The 25,160-nt window shown below is 43.2% G+C and overlaps 1 protein-coding gene across 1 annotated transcript in view; it reads left to right on the top strand.

The window, feature by feature from the left end:
* The window catches only part of shank2b (SH3 and multiple ankyrin repeat domains 2b), an 834,833-nt gene that overhangs the window by 441,296 nt on the left and 368,377 nt on the right, over window positions 1-25,160 (top strand). Inside the window, exon 14 of the mRNA XM_041197641.1 lies at window positions 10,403-10,478. Coding sequence (XP_041053575.1) covers window positions 10,403-10,478 — 76 coding nt within the window. The remainder of the gene's footprint in view (window positions 1-10,402; window positions 10,479-25,160) is intronic.

Raw genomic sequence — 25,160 nt, 5'->3', positions numbered from 1 at the left:
GAAATGGCCTAGCAAGCCATTCAGTTCAAAGGCAATTAGAGATGGTCAATAAATATTGGCCTTACCAGTAACGCCCACATCCCATGAACAAATGAAAAAATGTAGGTGCTAAGAAGAACCTGTTGCTGTTTATACCCTGTTTGTCCTATATGACAGATTGGAAGGAAGAACTTCCAATCGTTTAACAATTTATCATTTTTCTCAGGCTGTCCCCAAGCACTTCACACCCCAATCAATTATTTTTTGAGAGACATTCACTGCCATGTTTGTAAATCCTGTCAGCAGTTTGCTCACAGCACGGTCAAACAAACAGCAAACCTGATGAATGACCAGTCTAGACCTCTTGTCATTCTTCCTAGATATATCTTCCTCCCTGACTTTTCTCCATCTACTTTAACACTCCCTTTCCCATTTTTCTTTACACCTCGCATTCCATTCCATTTGGCCCCAGTGAAGGGCGGCCTCTTAACATTTGGGAGTCTTCAGCGAGAGCATTCCTATGGACTCTTGTTTACAGGGAGGACTGATTCACAAACCGAATTCCAAACTCACCTTAACCCAAAGTGAGATCACTCGTGACTGTTTCAATTTCAAACAGGGAGCACAACTAAGACGCTTGACATGTCACTTATCGTTTGATGAAAAGACAATATAATGCTTATGTCGAGAGGCATAGGGTGTGATGTAAGTAAGTTTATAAAGATCTTCCTGACATTTCTCCCTTGTATTTGGTTTTATTTGAACAGAATAAATATCAACAAGGCCACGACCTGCATCCACTGGTTGGTGTTGTTTCAACATTCGTGGTAACCCATTCATTCATAAACAGTGGGAATTAAAAATCCAAAAGTATTTGTTTAGCTGGAATGGCTGTGAATGGACACAATGGGCGGAGTTTAATGCCCTTCCCCCGTGGTGAGTTTGGTGGTGTGGGGGCATTTAATCAGGTGGTAGAGTGGTGGGTGGGGCTGCTGCTACATTCCTGCAACCACCCCAATTAAGTCTGTGACAGAAAGACTCATGGACAGCCTTCCTGCCCCTCCACCAATTGAGACCTTGAAGTAGGCAATGAATGCCCGTGTAAGGGCCTAATCACACTGCGAGTTTCATACCCCCTCCCACAGCGCCCTTGATCCCAGGGGAGGCCTGTCCCACCTGCTGCTGTCCAGTTAAATGCCTGAGGGCACTTAATACAGCAGGGCTCCCGAAAAGCGGTCACACTGGGCTTCCACTGGCTCTCCAGCCAGTGGGCAAGTCCCCTATCACCTCCATTAAATACCACCCTCTGACTCATGATATACATGGGAACATGGACTGCAGCGGTTCAAGAAGGCAGCACACCACCACCTTCTCAAGGGCAATTCGGGATAGGTAATAAATGGCAGGCCTAACCAGTGACACCCACATCCCATGAACGAATAATGAAAATAGCTCCTTCAGCCCTTCATATCTGTTTCAGCATTCAACAGGGTCACGGCTGATCTATAATTCACCCCATTTTCGCACCTTTGCTGCAAATGTTTTGGTACCCAAACCCAATATAATCTATGGATCAAAATAAAAGCAAAATACTGCAGATGCTAGACACCAGAAACAAAAACAAAAATAGCTGGAAAAACTCAACAGGTCTGACAGCATCTGCAGAGAGGAACACAGTTCCTATCGATCTCTGTCTTGAAATTTTTAGTTGATGTGAACCCCAATTGCAGCTGATGAGGCCCAGTAATGTACCTGGACCATCTCACACACGTTTTTGGATTGGTGTAGAACAGTTTAGCTACCCAGATAGCTCTGCTCAGAGATACAATCTGCTCAAAATGTGTGCAGTTGCATCATGCTACTTAGTCCATCTACCCAGACATCCCAGAAAATGAAGTGCCGCTTGCCTGCAACAGTGGCTGATGCATAAATGGTAATCAACTGAAGCTCATGCCAACGTTATTGTTCATTTGTTCAAACTTCATTTGTCAAGTCCATCTTACTAGTGTTGCACCATGGTTAAATGAACATGACACTGTTACTGCTGCATCTAAAAAAAAGTTTTTGAGAGCGTTTTCAGTAGGATGTGTGTGTGTAACAAAAGCGATGTAAGGCACTGACTGCTGGACTGAGCACTGTCTTATTACATCAAAGCTAAACATCGAAATCTAACTCCCGAGATACCCCCAGAAACTCCAGAAGCAACTCAATGCCTCCAGGCTCAAACAGGAAGTCACAAATGAATATCTTTCAGAGAAACTTGTGTCATCTGTATACAATAAAAATGGACCCTCATTAATTATATTAAGACAAGTGTAATATGGACTCAGCTAGTACAACAGTGACTACAATTCATAAGGCACTTCATTGGCTGTGAAGTGCTTTTGGATATCCTGGGGATGTGAAAGATGCTATATAAATGCAAGGGAAGAGTTTTGTGCTGCCCCACCAATGGGTTTGAAGTTGGAGGGCAAGCGTAAATTTTCTTAGATGGGCTGTCCACTGGGTTCCCACTCACCCTGACATCTCCGCAATTTCACACTGGGGCAGGCGAGGCCTTGGCCGGCTTGCCCGCCTTTGCCCCAGCTGAGGCCCTTAAGTGGCCAATTATTGACCGTTTCCTGCCCAGCCTCAATTTTCAGGCTGGCGGAGGAGCTCCAGGGTATGGTGGAAGCCCGAAAATGAGTCAGGTTCAGGCTTTGAGCGGGAAGTTTTGGGGGCGGTTTCCTCCATCAGTAGCCTCTTTTAACATCAGGCTCCCCTCCACCTTAACGTTTGGTAATCACAAGACCTCACTCCACCCCCAACCCCCACTCCCTGGTCTCTCTGCTGACATCACAAACTCCTCTGCCCACCCACCTCCTGGCCTCCCTTACCATCCCCCACCCTGAGACCTCCGAAACTTACCTGTTCTTGGAATCCTGGGACTTTCAGGAGTCTGATTGCAGTCCCAGTCCTAGCTACTGCAGCTTTTGGCACTGCACAGACTAGAGAGCTGCCAACCAATTAAATTAGCTGGTAGCTCTCTAAGGGGGAACTTCCTCCCAAGTGAGGGGCATAGGTCCAGCCTCCAGCCAATTCACATTCATTGGAGCATTAAATGGCTGAGAGGCAGACAATGAACACATCCCCCACTGACTCTTCCCGCCATCCTAAAAACCCTGGCCCAAGTCTGTCTTAATTGAAAGAGGAGCAATCCAATTTTGATTTGACATATTGTGGCGATTATCTTCTTGAGTGCATGTGGAATCAATAAATTAAGCAACTACTGCATATTAAGATGAAAAACTATTATTTACAAAAATAGTAATTAATACATACTCTACTGTTGCTCATAAAGCGCTTGGCAGTTTCTGTTTGTGATCTTTATGAATCCACAGGGAGAGTGAAGAAGGATAGAATCACAACCCTATCTCAATTACCATATAGGGTAGAAGGATTATGGATATCTGAGCACTGGGGCTAAAGACGGTTTGAAGATGCTTCCTGGATGGTGCTGTGTATCCAATGGGCCTTATGTTGCTAGGGATCACATTTACTCAAGCTTCTCAATTTGGTGGAAGTCTTGGATAGGAGATTGTGATTTCCCAACCTCCTGGTTAAAATTGAAATCATCAATTAGTATTATTTTTTTATTATTCGTTCGTTGCTGACCAGACCAGCATTTATTGCCCATCCCTAATTGCCATACTCAGGGCACAACTATCGACAGTGGTTTCATGGTCATTATCAGACTTCCAGATTTTTTTTATTGCATTCAAATTCCACCATCTACCATGGTGGGATTTGAGCCCAGGTCCCCAGAGCATTACCCTGGGTCTCTGGATTACTAGTCCAGTGACAATACCACTACGTCACCACCTCCCCAGTATTTCAAATATCATGTTTAGTTTTGGCTAGATCTACTCCTCCATATCTTACATAACTTAGTCCTCCTTCCTTTTTTATCTACTGCGCATCATCTGCTCCCTAGACCACAGGTGAAAGATATTCTATTGCTGATTGTCCTTTCAGCTAATCATTAAATTCGGACTGTGTTTCTCTACCATTTGCTACGTATCTGAGAACATAAGAAATAGGAGGAGGAAGAGGGGGCCATGTGGCTCTGTGAACTTGCATGACCATTCAAAAAACAAAGATAGAATTATAGAAAATTATAGCACAGAAAGAAGCCAGTCAGCCTGTGCTGGCTGTTTGAAAGATCTCTCCTGCTCAATTCCACGTGCTGTCTTTTTGTCCATAATCCTGTAAGTTCCCCATCCTCTTTATTTCTTTTATGTTTCGATCACAACCCTCTCAATTTTTCTGGCTGCTTTTTCATTGTATGTTTGTACCTTTCCCAGTTTATTTCACTGACAGCCTTTCTGCGGACAGATTCTGCTTGTATCTCCCAGCACTTGCCGGTGAGTGAGGGGCAGACAAGAGGCCACAGTATGAGTAAACATAGAAAATGCCAGAAGTGCATAGCAGGTCTGCCAGCCTCTGTAAAAGGATGAGATGGGTTAATGTTCCAGCTGTACATCCTTTTGCCACAGCAGGCTTTTCTGCTGCTGTCAGGCCTGCTGTGTGTTTCCAGCATGTTCTGTTTCCATTTCTGTTCTCACATCTTACACAGGGTAGAATTACATTTCTATCTTGGCCAGTTCGGCAATAGGACAATGGAGAACCATTGGGACTTGTAAATGTCTGAACATGAGCGCATAAAACTCAACAGACTTTTCATGTTAAAAGCAAAATACTGCAGATGCTGGAAATCTGAAACAAGAACAGAAAATGCTGGAAAAGCTGACAGCATCTGTGGAGAGAGGAACAGTTAGTGTTTCGGGTCTGTCTGTCTGGCTGGTTTTACCTGTTTATTTCTGGAGAACTCTTTGGCAGAAGTTAGTCCAATAACTCTTCTTGCCAGTGAAAACTGTAGCAGAACTATAGGAACTTTACATTTAATAGAAGGCTTTCACCAGCTTTATAGATTGGGATAGCATCCATAACCGCCAGGTGCTTCATTTCATATCAAATGGGAGACAATAATGTAATATTTTAGCTTGTGAGCTTTATGATTCACCACTTGGAGAAATATTGAGGGGGTGCAATTGGACCTATATCACCATCAAAGTTAGAAATATGACATCAAGGAGTTCTAGTAAATTGGAGTCAGTGGAAATCAGGGGAAAAAATCTCCGCTGGTTGGAGTCATACCCAGCACAAAGAAAGATGGTTGTGGTTGTTGGAGGCCAATAATCTCATCCCCTGGACACTTGTAGGAGTTGCTCAGAATACTATCCTGGGCCCAACCGCCTTTAGCTGGTTCATCAATGACCTTCCCTAAGGTCAGAAGTGGGTATTTTCGCTGATGAATGTACAACGTTCAGAACCACTCACGACTCCTCATACTGAAGCAGTCTGTGCTTCACATGCAGCAGGAACCAAACAACATTCAGGCTTGTGTAAGTGGCAAATGGTGCCAGGCAACAACCATCTTCAATTAGAGAAAATCTCTCTCCACAGATGCTACCAGGACTGCTGAGTATTCCCACCATTTTCTGTTTAATTTCAGATTTCTCGTATCTGCAGTATTTTGCTTTTGCATTTTGTTGTATGAGAATCTGATCATCAGGCCATGACATTCAATGGCATTACCATTGTTGAATCCCCAACCCTCATCCTCTCGGAGGTTACCATTAACCAGAAACTGAACTGGACCTGCCATATAAATATAATGGCTACAAGAACAGGTCAGAGGCTGGGAATTCTGCAGTGAGTAATTCACCTCCTGACTCGCCAAAGCCTGTCCACCATGACATAGTACAAGTCAGGAGTGTGATGGAATACTCTCCACTTGCCTGGATGAGTGCAGCTCCAACAACATTCAAGAAGCTCAACACCCATCCAGGACAAAGCAGCCCTCTTGACCAATACTCAATCTAAACAAATGCAACAGAGTCAGGAATGTGTAGCACAAGGAAGACACAAGTTGGGCGCAGCTTTAAAATGCATGTACAGGCAGGGCAAAAAACCAAATGCACACAGCAAGCAGAGGTTAGAGGGAACGTTGATTGGCACCATGTCTACCACATTAAATTTTCACTCCACCCATCATGTGTGCACCAAGAATGCAGTGTATACCATCTACAAGATTCACTGCAGCAACATGCCAAAATTTCTTCAAAACCTGAAAACTCTACTACCTAGAAGGACAAGGGCAGCAGATGCATAGAAACACCACACCTGCAAGTTCCTCTCCAAGCCTCACACCATTCTGAGTTGGAACTATATCACTGCTACATCACTGTCACTGGGTCAAAATCCTGGAACTCCCTTGCCTAACACTATAGTAGGGATATGATCAGGATATGGACTGCAAGGATTCAAGAAGCTGGTTCACCACCGCCTTCTCAAGGGCAATTAGGGATGGGCAATAAATGCTGGTCTTGCCAGTGACACCCACATCTCATTAGTCAAGCATTACAAAAAGAAATGGACCTGTAGATGCCCATACAGATATCAGCAGGTTTTCTGTTTTTATCTGCAGAGAAAACTATGAAGCCTGGTGTATTGTGATGTCCATTTTTGGTCATGGGAAACCTCAGTAACATCACCCACCTCAGCCCTTGTCTCAGTGCTTTTGCAACCCTCATCCAAGCCTATGTTACCTCAAGATCTAACTATTCCAATGATCTCCTGGCTGGCTTCTGACCTTTACACACTTTGTACACTTGAGAACTCTGCTGCCTTTACCTTAACTCGCACCAAGTCCTGTCCACCCATCACCCACCGTGCTCCTTGAACTACTTTCTAAAATCTCGCGATTTTAAAATTCCTAGCCTTGTTTCCAACTCCTTCCATTGCCTTGTCCCTCCCAGCTCTGTAACCTCCTCCAGCACTGCAACCCTCTGAGATCTCTGCATGGCCACAGTTCTGGACTCTTCCAAATTCTGACTTTAGTCACCTTTTTGGTGGCCAGGCTTTCAGCTGTCTAGGCCCTAAGGTCTGAAATTCCCACCCGTCGCTTCTCCGCCTTTCCGCCCTTCTTCCTTTAAGACATTGCTTAAAATTTAGCTCTTTGGTTGAGATTTTAGTCACCAGTCCTTAATGTCTCTTTACGTGGCTCAGTGTCAAATTAAGCGACTTGAGTCATTTTACTAAGTTAAAGGCACTATGGTAATGCAAGTTGTTGTGGTAAGAGCTACAGATTTAATAGCCGGAAACACTCATAACCCAGGTGGGCTGTGAAGGCAGAGAGATAAGTGACCAAGGAATCAAGACAGAGAAATGGATTAAAAAAATAGAGGAAATAAGATGTTAATTGGCTGTACCTTGAGCTCATATGGTGGACACAGCTTGCTGCTTTCTACTATTTTTGATTTGGACAGCAGGTGGTGCCTCCTGTTTATGATTTGCAAATAATAACCTAGGATTTGTTCATGGTTGGCAACTCTGTTCTCATCACTGACAAGCTATTGACCAGCGATTTGTTTCATTGTTGTTATTAAATACCATTAGCATTCATCCGCCTGGTTGAAATCACCTGGTTAGTCCTAACTTGTAACAAGTCTTCCTTAATGCCCTATCCAAGCCTTTCTTTGAGATTTGACTACCAAGTTCTCAGATGTTTTTGGAGACTTGAACCTGATACAGCCAGAGGAAATTTTAGTACTTAGTTAGTACTTTGGAATATTTCTGATAGATGTGGTTAAGTTCTATATCAATTCAAGTATTGATCTTGAATAATACCTCTCTCTCACATTCTCATAAGCTGCCTCACACACTCACGGTCCACCCATCCATTCATGATCTTCTCGCATGCCCCCTCACACTCAGTATCACATGCAAGTGCTCTCACAATCTTCTCCCACGTTTGCAAGCCGTTTCTCATGCTCACTTTTGCTTGTTACACTTTTTACACGAAGGGAATCAAGGAATATGGGGATCAGGCAGAAAAGTGGAATTGAGATAGAAGATTAGCCATGATCTTATTGAATGGTGGAGTGGGCTCAAAGGGCCAAAAGGCCTACCCCTACTCCTATTTCTTAAGTTCAATGTTCTTCAGAGTGAAAGACAGTAGAAAAAGAGGAAGGCAGTTAGATGTGATAAAAGTGTTCAAATATGTTTGTACCATGAACAAAGGAAATATTCTTTAATAGTTGTTAGGTCAGTTATTTCATTCCATGCCACCAGAATTTGATATTGGAGTCTAACTTTTGTGGTTTACAATTCATAGGTCTGTGACCTCCGCTACACATGAAATAGGAAAAATGATTGCTAGTGTTCTCTGCAACTGAAGCACTGTACAAAAATACCTATTTTGGCCAAACTGCCTCATAAAATCCTGTTAGAACTGCAGAAAAAGATAATCATGCACACCACAAGATGCAATCATATAACTGTGGAAGTTTGAATGTACCAAGCATTTCTGGCCCCTGAGAAGATGATGAAAATGGAGAATCATTAATAGCTACAACACCAGTGGAAGTCTTGTTGAGCAGAGCTGTGATTATGAAAGGATTCACCCTTTTCGAGGTGGGGCATCACTCGTGAGGGCTGATTTGTGTTGCTATTGTGGGGGAGGTGGGTGTGTGCAGAATTATGCTCCTCTCTCAGACAGCCTCAGCTCCAGGACAAAGCAGCTCACGTGATAGGTACCCCATCCACCATCTTAAACTTTATCAACCTCCACCACAACTTTGACACCGCCATCTGAACCACCTTCAAGAACAAGGGTAGCAGGCAAATGGGAACACACCACCAGCAACTGCATGTTCCTCTCCAAGTTAAACTAACAATCCTGAATTGGAGCTACATCACTGTTACTTCACTGTCACTGGGTCAAAATCCTGGAACACCCTACCTGACAGCTGTGTGGGTATACCTACTACATGGACTGCAGTGATTCAAGAAGGCAGCTCACCACCACCTTTTTAATGGCAATGAGGAATAGGCTGGCCTTGGCTGTGATGTCCATAATCCATGAATAAAAAAATAAAAGGTTCAGCACCATAAGATTATTAGAAATATTGGATCAGCCGGATCAAGCGTTTGCTTCGGCTTTTCAATATCTGAAACAAGAACAAAAGATTTGCATTTATATAGCACCTTTCATGATCACTGGACATCCCAAAGCACTTTTCAGATGATAAAGTACTCTTGAAGTACAGTCACTGTTGTTATGTAGGAAACATGAATTCCAATTTGCAAATTCCCACCAGCAGCAATATGATATTGGCCAGCTATTCTGTTACAGTTATGTTGGTTGGGAAATAAATTTTGTCCAGGGCACTAGAAGATCCCATTGATGGACAACACTCCTGTAAAGTGCTTTGAGGCACTTTACTGTGTTGAAGGTGCTGTCTAAATGTAAGTTATTATTGTTGAGTGACATTAAAACTGAAGTTTTTTGCAACTAGACTACTTGATACAATAAAAGTACTGAATGGGCTGTGTGTTTGGCGGGATGGGGCAGGTAAAGTATGACCGCTGGCTAGCCCACCACCTTCAAGCCCACCCCTGACCAGTTCTCCATAATACGGGGAGTGGGTAAGGCTCCCACCAGTCCACCCACCCTTATGCCTACTGAGGCCCTTAACTGCCAGCTTTGGTAAAAAAAGCAGGAAGGTAGTGAGGTACAGTTCACCCTGTATGCATTGGGAACACCCCCTCCAAAATTATACCCCACTTTGTGCCTCCCCCTCGCTCGAAAACCTGACCCTGACCCACTCCCACCCTTTGCTAGGGTGCCCAATTCCTCTCTACCCGATGTCCACACTGACTTCTTTGTGGACTGCTTGCAGTCCCAGCAATGCCTCACTACTGAGTTCGGGTGCCAATGGAACTACAAGAGCTGCGAGAGTGGGACTTCCTTCCACTGAAGGGCGGAGGTCCCACGCTGAGCTTGTTAAGGCTGCCCAAAGCATATTATCATGCGGCTAGCCATTTTTAAAGTCAGTTGGTTCACAACCGGTGGGTGGGGGTAAGCGTTGGGGTAAAATTCACCCCAATGAAATTTATGCTTCTCAAGTTCTTAAAAGCTATGGCGTTCCACTCTGTGACATGGTCTGTGGTGGACACTCCTTCATTCCTTTTAAAGTATGGGTGCACATGATTGCTCTGTGTATCCAATAATGTGATGACCCATGGGCCGGAAATTTCTGGGCAGTTTGAGGATGGACTGGGTGGTTGGAAGGCTCACTTTTGGCTCTGGCAGCAGGACTTCAGCTGTCTCTATAAAATACAGCATAGAAGGAGACCATTGCGGCTGCGCCAAATCTTTGAAGAGTGCCTCTCTTAAAAACATGACTGAAACTGTGTACTGTAGTGATCTGTACGAAACAAAAAGACCCCTCTTCTGAACAGAATGCTTAGTGACATTATTTTGTAAATAAGACATGCATTTGAATGACCTTAACTTTCCCTTCTCACCTCTCCACAGAAACACGAACAGACAGAGTGAAGAAATTATTTAGGCACTATACTGTCGGATCCTATGACAGTTTTGATGCTTTGAGGTAGGACCTCCTCAATTATTTCTTGATTCTTTTCTTGCTTTTACTTATCCTGAGTAACACTGTACAAATGTAATTTTCCCGTTCAGAGGCTGATTTCAAAGGGTGCCTCGAGAAATGGGCACATGCTTTGAAGTTGCCAAAAATTCAGGGCACAACTTTACACCAAATTTTGATGAACTTTGACTTAACAAGCCTCTGCGCCACAGCTGAGAAACCTTTGGTACAATGTTGGCAGGTAAATGGTTAACATATTTGTGGGACCTTCTTCTGAACACACTTTTGTCAGAAGGTTAAGTGGTGAAATGGGCCTGTGCCCTGTACTGTGACAGGGAAGATATGGTGTTGGCTGCTTGTTATCGGTTGCATTAACTTCAATAGAACTGAATATCAGGTAGGACACATAGGATGGGTTTTAACTCTCCCAAAACCCATTCACTTACAGAGTCACACTCGGGCCCATGGTGTGCGATACTGCCTAATTAGCAATGCCCACCCTTCTTAGCCACCCCCCAACCTGGACAAATTTCCATCCCAAATAAACTAGTTAATGCCCCTGAGACAATGGCAGTCAAAGGAACAGCAGAGAAATTCATTTAGCATTCCACCTCTCATGCCGCCAACAGTAATCCTCAGGCTAATGTGTTCTGAGCAAATTATAGTGACTGACATGTTATGTGCATCAAACGCTGAGTATTTTGCAATCTTCATGGGCATATTTCTGTTCATAGTTCAAAGTGCAACGGTTATCTTTCATCATTTCACAGAAATGCTAAGCATGGTTAGCTAAAGAGTGATGGTAGCAGACATTGGGACAGAAAGTCTTTCAGGTGATGTCAGGCATTGCAGCATGTGCAGAACAGGTGAAAATGTTTCTTGTTCCTAAATATTGCTCAGGAGCACAGAGGAAAGTAATAATTGTCTCCAGTTTCCTTTGGTTGGAATTGTTGAAGACGGACTCCCTTGGTCATAGACGTGACCTTGAACATACAGTAATGTTTCCAGCCTTTAATAAATGTGTATCATTCTCAGGTTATTTGGTTAAATATATTGTGTATTCAGTCGCATGTGAGAATACAAAGCCAGAATGCTAGAAATTTCTGAAAGGTTAGCTGACATAATTGTAGGTCATCCCTCTGTTCCACTGTTTTAACACAGCGGTTAACCATTTAGTTTAAATGGGCTATTGCCTCTGTTAAAATAGCACTAACACAAATTTCTAGCCTTAAAATGATTCAACACTTCTCATAATCTACCTCTCTACTGGAAACCTTCTGCCACACAAATCCATGCTCACCCTGTGTTGCATACGTAACCTATCATGCATTGACAGTGAGTTTGTTTTATGGAACAAAAGCCAAGCAACCTGTCCAAGATTACAAAACAGAATTAGGTTACAGTCTGTATTTAATGCATCACTATTAAGCTTCCAGTATTGAGACTGTATGAGGTATAAGACTGTAAGTGCTATCTAGAGATGAGAACATTCTCTCAAAGTTGCATCAAGGCTCACCCACCCAAACTACAACTTATGAATCAATATTTGTCCTTCACTTATCATAACTTCTGTCCAAAGCTGTTAGGAGGATGTTCCTTAACTACAAGACAAAAGCAAATTTATACCGTGGATACCAAAAATCTGAAACTAAAACAAAAATTGTTGGAAATACTCAGCATGTCTGGTAACATCTGTGGGAGAGAAAGCAAATTAATGTTTCAGATCAACATCCTTTCAGCTGAGGAAGAGGGGATTCCTTTCAAAGCAGTTGATTGCAGGATTTAAGCAGGAGCATGAAGAAAATGAAGTATCTACAGGTCCGAGCACCACAATGTGGCATTGACTGAGAGGACAGCCTCCAAGGGCTTAGATTCAGCAAGGAGATAACAGATCTCCAGCCATCTGCCACAAGGAGATCTGCCAGTTTTCACTATAGATACATCATTGGTTGTGCCAGCTTCAAGCTCCTTTCAGATCAGCATAAGGACCATCTTGAGGCCGGTGTCAACCTTGAATCTGTGGTCTCAGTCTCATCCCTGAATCAGAAGATTGTGGTCTTAACCTGCACTTGAGCTCATAATCTAGGCTGACACTTCAAAGCTGTGCAGAGGGAGCACTGTCAGAGGTGCTTTCTTTCAGGTGAGACATGAAAACCAAAATCCCTCAGGCGACATGACACTATTTGAAAAAGAGCAGTGACCTTGGCTATAATTATCCTTCAATAAATATAATATGAAATGCATTACCTGACCATTTATAATTGCTGTTTGTTGAATCTCATTATGCAAATGAACATAGGAAAATGACTGATGGGAAAAGACTAATTGGTCCATTCCAGCCTGTCCAGCATGTACACAAATTATCTGCTTTATTTTCCTACACTGCAATAACTGTATTTCAGAAGTATTTCAGTGGCTATTAAGCACTTGGGACATCTGAAGATCGTGAGAGCCACTTCCTATCAATTAACGTACTTCTCATATATGTATCAAGCAATTAACTGGTGCATGGTTGAGAGCAAGTCCAGCACTTCCAATGAAAAGTAAGAAAATGGTGCGGCTATTAGTTTGAGTGGGCTGCTACATTTCCAAAGGGGCGGGATTCCACAGATACCATTCATGCAGCCATCCAAACAGCAATTCCAGCTCTTTCTTTGTCCCAATGCTGGCCCCTCCTCAACTGTTCAAGGTGGCAGCCCCTGCTAGCTTATTTTCCATTGTGCGTGTAGCTGTACTGGTATTTGGATGAGTTGTCGAGAGGAATATCGAATTCTTTGATGTTGTCTCTCATCCTAGCATGCGGGTCGGCTCTTATTCCAGGTCTATAATAACAGGAGAGAAAGAAAATGACGAAAAAAAGCTTACGTTTATATAGCGCCTGTAACATCAGGACATCAAGGTGACGGCTCAACGCCGCCATCTCATGGGCAGATAGAGATAGGCAATGAATTCTGGCCTTGCCAGCAGTGCTCACATCCCGTGACTGATTAATCAAAAACATTGCACACTGTCCTGTATTTTAACAGGAGCATTATTAACCCGAATTATACGAGGCATCAGTCCCCACCTACCCCAGCTAAAGGGGAGCCCACCCAGGGGAAGAATAGCTTCCCAGCAACCATTTAACAGCCAAATATATTATAGATTGGAGGTGGGATTTCTGCCCCTCAGGGACAGGAAGTCCAGCCTCAAAATGTTGCCAGCCAATCAGAGACCAGCAGCTCTCAAGTACCGGCAGCACCAATGGCCACTGCCAGTACTGCACCCAGAATAAGAGCAGGCATCCAGCATTAGGTTGGAACTTTGTAAATGTTTCGGGGTCAGGGAGGGGGGGCTTGGGGAGGGGGAAGAGGGGGTGGTGCTGGTGTTTGACAGGCCATTGGGGGAGGGCCCTCCTGTAGGCCCAGGGAGTCAGTGAAGGAGGGAACACCCCCCCCAACACCACACAACCCTCCAGCCCTACCTCCCCCTGGCCCCCGCCCAACCTCTAGCCTCCACAGGGACCTGCCGAGCTGGCCACTTAGTGTGGGCCTCTCCTGCTGCTGGTTTAATCCCGGTAGCAGTAGGATGAGGTCCTTAAGTGGGCATTAATCTATATCCATCTGCAACCTCCTCATCTCCTCTTCACAACATCTACTTATCTTTGTGGCTCCTGCAAATTTAGCTACCATGTCTTCACTCCCCTCATCTAAGTCATTGATGTAACTCGTAAAAATTTGAGGCCGCAGCACAGACCCTTCTGGGACTCCACTTGTCACATCCTGCTAATCTGAAAAAGACTTATTTATATGTACTCTCTGCTTTCTGCCAGTCAGCCAATCTTTGATCCTTGCTAATGTCACCCCTTACACCATGTGCTTTTATTTTCTGTAATAACCTTTGATGTGGCACCTTATCAAATGTCTTCTGGAAATCCAAGTACAGTACGTCTACAGGCTCCCCTTTATCCACTGCACATGTTCCTTCTTCAAAAAATTCCAATAAATTGATTAAACATAATTTTCCTTTCACAAAACCATGCTGACTCTTTCAGATTCCCTTGAACTCTGCTAAGTGCCCAGCTATAACCTCCTTAATGATTGATTCTAACAACATCCCCATGACAGAACGTCAATCTAACAGGCCTATAGTTTCCTGTTTTCTGCCTCCAGTTGGCCTTTATTTAAGTTTAAAGTACTAGTCTTGGACCCACTCTTCCCTCCCTCAAACTGAATGTCAAATTCAATCAAATTATGATTGCTGCTACCTAGGGGTACCTTCACTGTGAGGTTATTAATTAATCCTATCTCATTGCACAATACCAGGTTTATTAAAGCCTGCTCTCTGGTTGACACTAGAAGATGCTGTTGTAAGAAAAGATCCAGAAAACATTCTATGAATTCCTCATCTAGGCTACCTTTGTCCATCTGATTTTACCAGAAATTTGTAGATTAAAATCCCCAATGATTAAAGCCATACATACCTTTCTGACAAACTCTGATTATTTCTTCCTTTATACCCTGTCTCACTATATGGTTACTGTTAGGAGGCCTGAACACCACTCTCACAAGTGACTTCTTGCCTTAATCATTTTTGATATCTACACAAACCATTCCTACATCCTGATTTCCTGAACTTAGGTCATCTCTCTCTAAGGTGCTAATACCATCAATAATTAACAGAGCCACCCCTCCACCTTCTCCTAGCTTTCTGTCCCTCATGAGTGTCTCCCACCCTTCAATATTCAGGTTCCAATCTATGTCATCCTGCAGCCATGTCTCTGTAATGGCTATCAGATCGTACTTACTTATTTCTATTTGCACTATCAGTTCATCTGTTTTGTTTCAAATGCTACGTGCATTCAGATACAGAGCCTTTAGTTTTGTCCTTTTATATTTTTCTAACCTCTAGCCTTATCTGCTGATTTACTCTTTGATTTGTACTCCCTGTACTGTCTGTCCCTTCCTGTCATGGTCTATTTATCATTTCCCATATTAATACCTTTCTCTTTTGCCTTTTTTCTACTCTTTGATTTACCACATCTTCCCAAATTTGATTCCTTGCCCCCACTATTTAGTTTAAAATCCCTTCTGCTTCCCTAGTTATGTGGCTCACTGGAGCACTGGTTCCAGCATGGTTTAGGTGTAGAGACCATCCCAGTGGTACAGCCCCCATTTTCCCCAGTGCCCCACAAACTGGAATCTGCATCTTCCATACTAATCTCTTGAACCATGTATTCATCTCTTTAATTTTATGTACCCTATGCCTATTTGCACTAACTCAGTAATAATCTTTGGATTCTGCCTTTTAATTTAGTGCCTAGCTTCCTATACCACAGTGCCATGGCCAGTTTGCTCAGCCACTCTGCAGCCTGCACACCCATCCAAACAAGCTGAGAGAACCTCAAACCTATCGGACTATTGCAGAAGCTCACACTCCTGCCCTCTTGCCTGCCTCACCCCACAGTCACACCCTCCCACCGACCAAATGAGAACACCCTATCCCAAGTGGTGTGACTGCCTCCCGGTAACTTTATCCTTCCCTGATGTGTCGCAGAGTCTGCAGATCAATGACTCTGAGCTGAAGTTCCTTGAGCCACAAACACTTACTGCAGACATGTTTGCCCTGGCATCCAAGAGCTTACCGGGTAAGGAAGGCAGATTAGTGAACAAGATGGGTTTTTACACAACAATCAGTTGTAGTTTCACCATTACTGACTAGTTTTTTTAATTCTAGATTTATTAATTTAATTTGAATTCCACCTGCGGCTGTGGTGGGATTTGAACTCATGTTTACCCCATACATTAGCCTGGACCTCTGGATTACTATAGTCCAGTGACATTACCACTACACCACCATCTCCCTACATTGGTGAAGCCATTAAAATTCAAAATGCAGAAGGGATATGCCAAAATTGGAGGAGCATAGGGATCTCAAAGAGTTATGGAAGAGGACTGTAGGAGTTTGAGAGATACGAAGGGTGAGACCGTGGAGAGATTTGAAAACAAGGATGAGAATTTTTAAATTGTGGCGTTGCTTAACTGGGAGCCAAAATAAGTCAGTGAACACAGGTGTGATATGGGAATGGGACTATGTTAAGAGTGCTGGCTCTGAGATACATGCTGAAACAGTGCTTCCATTGGCTGGTGCTTGGCGTGATATTTCATGATAGTGTGTCTAACAGTGTGAATGAAAAATTGAATGAGACTTAAGAGCAGGACGGTGCTCTCTCTTATCTCAGAGGAGGCCTCTGGCTTCACTTTCCCTTACTCCCTTGATGCTTCTTTAGGCAAGGATGTCCTCATAAGGTTTGTCATTTCTGAAACCTCCTCCTCACCAGTAGAGATAAGCTTCTTGCAAGTTCAAAGTTCATGTACCGCGGCAGTGATTACTGTGGCAAAGCAAAGAAGTTGTCAGGACTAACAGAAAATTACTTTTGCCAAAGTAAACGGGGAGCTTTTGTCATCACGTTCTCGTACTATGATAATGGTCATAGTCTGATATCCAATGGGGTGAGAAATATTTGAATGTCAAATTTGATGGTGATGTTTTGTGCTCTCTGCTTGAGTCTCACTGCCCTGTGTGCAAGGTGGAGTGATTGATGCCATGAGGATTCTGTCCTCTAATATTTTGTGGGTTATGTTCTCTCTCCTGAGTCAAGCACAAACTGCTTGCTCACCAGTTATCTACTGAGTATCCTTTAATAAAATAACATCATTTTCATAGCAATTACAATGAACTGTGACAGTGGTTTTTATAATGGGGGATATATTTGAATCAATTGGATGTATCTTTATAAGTAGACAATAGAAGAATTACAGACTTTGCTTTTGGTATAAAGTATTAGGAGTGATTAAACAAGTTAGGCAGCTTGTGATCATTTGAATGTCACAGGTTGTAACTGAAGTTTGTCCTGGTATTTATACAAGTAACATGCACACCTAATCATCACTTAACTGAGAGCTAGCACTTGCTTTAATAGTTTTCTTACCATTATTAACACTGTTAAATAGATTCCATTTTTGTATAAACTGGAACACATAATGAAGGACTGCACCCGTGAACTGTTCTGTACACTTTTATTTTTAGAAAGGGTGCAGAGAGACAGTGGGACAGAATTGGCAGAATGTTGAAACTCTGCTCCAGGAAATGGGCTTGGATCAGGCACAGGCTGTTGGAATGAGAACCTCCTTCCTGTTGTGACGTTAATGCACCTTAGTGTGAGTAACTTAGGATAGTTACAACTTACCTTCTACCCTAAAGTAGCAAGGGATGATTCTCCCAGGAGTTGAGTCCGAGGCTAAACTCGGAATGCTTTAAGTAATTTTATCTTTGAAGACCAATGTTCCTCAATGCAGCCCAAAACCCAGCAAAAAATTAATATTTCCTTTAAAAGATAAGTTCAGTTCAGAGTGATCTAAATTTGACAAAAGGCTAGATGTGCATAATTTCATTTTAGATAAATAAACTTCAATCTTTTGAGAATTTAATGTCCTATTTAAAATGTGTTTCAATCAGAGAAGAGACTATATCTAACTGTGTCAGCATTCAAATTGATTCATTGTGAAATTGGAGCGATATTTCATTGAACAGCACTAATCCAGGTTGAGTAGAGGACAAAATTAATTTAACTCTAATCAGAACTTAACCTTGATGTTCTTGTAGCGTGATGAAGATTAACATGAAGTTTAATTAACACCTTTTCCCAGGCCCTCTGTTTTAAGGTGACCTGGCTGTTCTTATACCCTCTACTCTCCATAAATGTAAGCTCATCCAAAATGTTGCTGCCTGCATCCTAACGCACAGCAAGTCCAATTCACCCTTCACCCATGATCACCATTTTACATTGACCCACGCTTGAGCCTCAATTTTAAAACCCTCATCCTTGCTTTCGAATCCTTCCGTAGCCATGTTCCTCCTGTTTCTATAACCTGCTACAGCCTTACAACCTTCCAGGATATCATTGTTCCACCACTTCTGGTCCTTTGCACATCCCTGATTCTAATCACTCTGCCATTGCCACTCTGCTGTTGAGGCCAGAAGCCCAGAAATCCCCTCCCTAAATCTCTCTGCCTCTGACTTTACTTTCCTCTTTTAAGATCCTCCTTAAAACTATCTCTTTGACCAAGCTGTGGCTTTTGGAGGTCAGTCATCTCAGTTCAAGGACATGGCTGCAGGATTTCCTCAGGGGAATGTCCTGAGCCAGCCATCTTCAGCTGCTTCATCAATGACCTTCCCACCACTATAAGGTCAGAAGTGGGTGTTAATGTTGAAATTTGTGCTTTAAGCTGATAATTAAGCATAGCTGCTCCCAACTGGGGCAGGATTAGGAATTGTTGCCAGGTATGGAAAGCAGTTCACTCTGGGTGCCTGGGAGGAACTGGGAGAGTCTATTAGGTTATTTAGCTGTCTTGGAAATAAATCTGTTTTAAGGTACAGGTTAGCTTCAGACTCATTCTTCCTCAATGTACAATTATTGAAATTAACAGTGAGGTTGTTCACTGATAGTTGTACAATGTCCAGCATCATTCGTGAATCCCTAAACACTGAAGCAGCCCTCATCCACTCGCATCAAGATCTGGGCTCCATTCAGATTTGGGCTGATAAATTTCAAATAAGTTTTGCCACAAAAGTGCCTGGCAATAAAACCATCTAAAACAAGAGAGAATCTATTTCCCCTTGTCATTCAATGATATTACCCTTGCTGAATCCTTCACCATCAAAGTCCTGGGGGTTACCATTGATCAGAATCTTAACTGGACCAGCCATATAAACACTGTATCTACAAGAGCAGGTCAGAGGTTTGGAATTCTGCCTCAAGTAACTCGCATCCTAACTCCCAAAGCCTGACCACCATCTACAAGGCACAAGTCAGTAGTGTAATAGAATACTCTCCACCACCTGGATGATTGCAGCTCCAACAACACTCAAGAAGTTTGACACCATCCGGGACGAAACAGCCCACTTAATTGGCACCCTATCCACTTAAGTATTCACTTCCTCAACCACCAGTGCAGCAATGTTTACAATCTACAAGATGCACTACAGTAACTTACCAAAGCTGCTTCTTTCCAAACACTTTCCAAACCCACGACCTCTACCACCTAAAAAGCCAAGGGCAGTGAATACATGGGAACACCACCTGCAAGTTCCCCTCCAAGCCACATAGGATCCTGACTTGAAACAATATCACCATTTCTTCCCTGTCACTAAGTCAAAAAAAAACCTCTCTTCCTAACAGCGCTGTGGATGTACTTACACAACATGGACTGCAGGGGCTCAAGAAGACAAGGACAATTATGGATGGGCAACAAATGCTGGCCTTGATATTCACATGCCAAGAACAAATAAAATAAAAATCTGCCCTAAAGTAGCTCTTACGTGGCTTGCTACCAAATTTTGTTTGATAACGCTCTTGTGAAACATCCAAAGATGCTTTATTACGTTCAGAATGCCATATAAATGAAAGTCGTGTTATTGTTGTTGAATAAGCCAGGGTTCTACTTGTTACCTGGTATTGTATTTACAGCTACATTGGGAATCGGTTCTGGTGATCCAATTGCTTTTGTTTGGTCAATAGGTTTATTGTTACTGAACAAGCCACATCAGTTATAATACACAATGACATTGTGTCGGGGTTTTGAAATTGAGGGCTGAGGTTTCCTAGCCCATTGATGGGCTGTGAGGCAGGAGAACTGGCAATATGCCAGGGGAAGCTGTCAGGAGAGGAGCCTGATGTCTTCCCACTGCCATCGTATATTGCCAGTGACCAGAACCTTAGCAGCATGGCTGGCTACCTGGTGGCCAATTAAGTCAGTCAAAGGTCTAATTAAGAGCTAGTTCCCGCCCCCAGGGGCATGCCTGCATTGGGAGGATCTGCTGTCACATGGGGTAACCCCTGCTGGCCTCCTTATTGGGTGTTCCATAGCCCAAGGAGGTGCCCCCCAGTGGCAATGGCTGCCCCTGCACCCAAGGCGCTGCTGTCATACCACTGCCCCAACACCACCGGACCCGATCTTCACCAAAACAACTTACCTCTTTTTGAGGGCAAATTCTCATTGAAAGGCCCTCTTCCTGATGTTGTAGTTGCACTGTTGGCCACTGCTAGTAGTGGTGCTGCTGAGCATGGGGACAGGCCACTGCCCCTAATTGGACAGCGGCCCAAGTGGTGGCTTGTCATTTGGAACTGCTGGCAAAATGCCACCCCATGGTGCCACCACCTGCCAGTGCTGGGATTTATAGCCTCCACCAAAAAATTCATCCCTTATATTCCGGAGCCTTTGCTATTATGCAGTAGAAAGGTTTCAAAGACCTTGAAGATTGAAAGAAAGAATTTGTATTTCTATAGCCTTCCACAATCTCAAGATGCCCCAAAGAGCTTTACAGCCAATGAAGTACTTTTGAAGTATCGTCACTACTGTAAAGTGTGGAATGTGGCAGCCAATTTGCATACAGCTTGAATTTCCCACTGCAAAGCCTTTTCTAACCTACTTATGGACTCCCAACTCAGTGGTGGGTGGGTGGGGTGGGCATGTGCCATTGACAAAATTGCACAAGTGTGGCAAAAAGCCCCTCAGTTGGCTGCTTAATAACCACAATTGGCTGCATGACGCTTCTGGGCTGATAGGTGTAATCCCTGAGATGCCACTTCCAAAAAAAATCGTACAGAGGGGCACAACTGGCACAGCACGCTCTTGTGATTAATTGCCATCGCACCCACCTCTGCCTCCATGGCAAAATTCAGCCCATGGCAAAGCTGAGAGGTGAGCTGGCGAGAGTGGACTGAATACAGCTATTAGGAGGAAAAACTGTGTCAAATCAGTGGGACACAATCAAAGGTGAGATTCTACAGGCACAGTGAAGACATGACCCCACAAATAAAAAGGGTGGTACTGCCAAATCTAGAGCCCCCTGCTTATCCAGAAACATACAGGCCAAGATAAAGCAGAAAAAGAAAGCTTATGACAGTCACAAAAGACTGAAATACTGTAGAAACCCTGGAGGAGTATAGAAAGTAAAAATGGAAATTAGGAAAGCAAAGGGAGGATACAAAAAATATTGGCAGGTATAATCAAAGAAAATCCCAAGATGTTTTACCAGTACATTAAGAACAAGAGAATAACGAAGGAAAAGGCAGGGCCTATCAGAGATGTACATGGTAATTTATGGGCTGATGCAGAAGATGTGGGCAGGGTTCTCAATGAGTACTTTTTCTCTGCCTTCACTAAGGAGAAGGATGATGCAGACATCCTAGTTAAAGAGGGGGAGTGTTAGATACAATAAGCATAGTGAGAGAGGAAATACAGAAGGAACTGGCATACTTGAAGGTGGATAAATCACCAGGGCCAGATGGATTGTATCTCAGGCTGTTGAAGGAAGCCAGGGAGGAAATAGTGGATGCTTTGAGGATCATTTTCCAATCCTCACTAGATACAGACAAGGTCCCAAAGAATTGGAGGTCTGCGAACATTGTACCATTATTTAAAAAGGGTGTGAGGGATAGGCCAGAAAATTATAGGCAGGTCAGTCTGACTTTGGTGGTGGGAAAATTATTGGAAACAATTCTGAGAGACAGGATAAACTGTCCCTTAGAACAGCACAGATTGATCAGGGATAGTCAGCATGGCTTTGTTAGGGGAAGATGGTGTCTCAATAGAGTTTTTTGAGAAAGTAACAAAGAAGATTGAGGGTAGTGCAGTGGATGTTGTCTACATGGATTTCAGTAAGACATTTGACAAGGTCCCACATGGCAGACTCGTCAGGAAAATGAAATCTCATGGGATACAGGGGAAGGTGGCAGGGTGGATCCAAAATTGGTTCAGCAACAGGAAACAAAGGATAATGGTCGATGAATGATTTTGCGAATGGAGAACAGTTTCCAGTAGTGTTCCACAGGGTTGAGTTTTGGGTCCATTGCTGTTTGTCATATATATTAATGACTTAGACTTAAATGTAGGAGGTGTGATTAGGAAATTTGCTGTGTAGTTGATAGTGAAGAGGAAAGCTGTTGATTCCAGAATGATATCAATGGTTTGGTTGAGTGGGTGGAAAAGTGGCAAATGGAATTCATTCTGGAAAAGTGTGAGGTAATGCATTTGGAGAGGGCAAACAAAGCAAGGGAATATTCAATAAATGGGAGAATATTGAGAGGGGTTGAGGAAGCGAAAGACCTTGGAGTGCATGTCCACAGGTCCTTGAAGGTGGTGGGACAGGTGGACAAGGTGGTCAAGAAAGCATATGGAATGCTTTTCTTTATTGGGTGAGGTATTGAATACAAAAGCAGGCATGTAATGATGGAACTGTATAAAATGCTAGTTAGGCCACAGCTAGAATTTTGTGTACAGTTCTGGTCACCACATTACAGGAAGGACATAACTGCTCTGGAGAGAGTGCAGAGGAGATTTACAAGAATGTTGCCAGGGCTTGAAAATTGCAGCTATGGGGAGAGGCTGGATAGGCTAGGGTTGTTTTCCTTGGAACAGAGGAGGCTAAGGGGTGACCAAATTGAGGTGTACAAAATTGAGGAGCCTAGATAGGGTAGACAGGAAAGACTTGTTTCCCCTAGCTGAGGGGTCAATTATCAGGGGGCATAGATTTAATGTGATTGGTAGAAGGATTAGAAGGGGATATGAGGAAAATCTTTTTCACCCGGAGGGTGATAGACATCTGGAATTCACTGCTCAAGTTGGTGATTGAGGCTGAAATACTCAATTAATTTAAAAGGTACTTGGATCTGCACCTGAAGTGCTGTAACCTGTAAGGCTACAGACCAGGTTCTGCAAAGTGGGATTAAAATGAATGGCTAATCTCCTTTTTCTATTTTTGGCTGGCGCAGACACATGATGGGCTGAATGGCCTCTTTCTGCACTGTAACTTTTCTATGGTTCTATGACCTCCCTTCTCCTTTTGGTTTCCATCACAATGGCCTCCAGCACACATCTGTGAACCTGGGAACCCTCTCTCTCACCTGTTGCTCCGTTTGTTCTGTTTCCAATTGCAGACAATTGTAGTCCTTACAGTCAGCGCCAGCTTTTGTTTAGAGGGCAGACTGCCTTTAAAGATTGGGTTATTTGGAACATGTGTTAGCCTCACACACTGCTAGGTCCCCTGTTAAGAGTTTAGCCAGACAGCATGCAGCGCGGGTTGCAATCAGCTTAAAGTCATAGTCATGGAAATGAAGACAAAAGTTGCTGTGTTGCCTGGCTCAAAGGCACCGGGTGCAGACCGATCACAAATTGTGACCCTCACACCAAAACACAGGAGGAAATGAATTTTTAACCATCTGTGTGTGTTGGTGCATCTTGCTCATGTCTAAAGGTACCTTCCCGAAAATTTAATTTCGACCATACGATGTGGTTGAGACAAATAGCATGGATGCCTTTAAAGGGAAACTGACTAAGAACATGAGGGAGAAGGAATTAGGCAGAATCATTGATAGTGTTAGATGAAGTAAGATGCAAGAGGTTCCTGTGCAGCATAAATACCAGATAGCCTGTATCTGTGCTGCAAAGTTCAATCTGAAACTTTAGTTTAGAAGTTTCACTTTCTGCTAACTGACGTAAGAAATCAAAAATATAAAGAATTTTCAGGCATACTTTACAGCCTTGGATCCCAAAGTACCAATGAAAATTCTGTTGAAGAGAAGACCCAAATCACACAGTAACACTTACACTATTTAAAAAAAATATTTTGCACCTGCTTGTTCTTGAGACTTTGCTCAAAGACCATAGGGTAAAACTTGCTTTTGGCATTATTAGCGGATGAACGCTTAACACTTTCCTTTGTCTGCTGTTTTATATTATGCTAATTCAGGTTTTATCAGCTAACATGGATGGAGGGTTGCCATAGAAACAAAAGAAAGGCTTGTCCACCATTATAGCCAAGAGTACTGCCTCCCGCATATCCATTCATCAAATGAAGCTTGTGTCACTCTTACAAAGTATGACTTTACAAAATATTGACAGCACAGTAAAAGGTCCGTGCAGTGTTTTAGCTCCACATAAGCCTCCGTCCAACCCTCTTCATCTGACCCTATCAACATAACAATAACAACTAGCATTTATGTAGCACCTTTTGTGCATCAAAACATCCCATGGCACTTCACAAGAGTTGCCAAACAATGTTTGACACTGAGTCACATAGGAAGTACTAGGCTAGATGGTGAAAAGGTTGATCAATAGGTTTCAAGTAGTCTCTAAAAGAAGGAGAAATGGAGAGAGGATTCCAGAGCTTTGGGCCTAGGCAGCTGAAGGCTGCTACAGGTAGAATGACTAAAATGGAGAACGCTCAAGAGGCTAGAATTGGCGGAGTGTGGAGACCTCGGGGGCTGTAAGGTGGGAGACAGGGACAGAGGTAGAGGTTTGTCTGACAAATTTGTTGAGGGTTTTTTTGAGGTTGCAAATAGCAGAATAGATAAGTGAAGTTAGATCCAGTGGATTAGGAGAAGGGTGGGAAGTAGCAGAGGCAGCACAGGCAGCTAAATGGATGGTTTTGATCTTTATAAGAAATCTACGAACCCTTTGCATTTATTGTTGGCAGTAAGGGTGGAGCAGACAGGGGAGGATGGTTTTAAGAAGGCAATTTGTGATGGAGAAGAGAAGTTAGGTGTTTTCTTTGCATATCTGAATAATCTTTCGATTGTGAATAGTTTTAGCAACAAAGATGCTCTGATCTGATCTGATCATGGTTTAGCATGATCTGATAATGCTT

This window comes from Carcharodon carcharias, chromosome 10 (genome assembly GCF_017639515.1).
Source record: "Carcharodon carcharias isolate sCarCar2 chromosome 10, sCarCar2.pri, whole genome shotgun sequence".
Classification (NCBI taxonomy): domain Eukaryota; kingdom Metazoa; phylum Chordata; class Chondrichthyes; order Lamniformes; family Lamnidae; genus Carcharodon; species Carcharodon carcharias.
The sequence above is the reverse complement of the archived record's forward strand: the minus strand, read 5'-3'. Positions and strand labels throughout refer to the sequence as shown.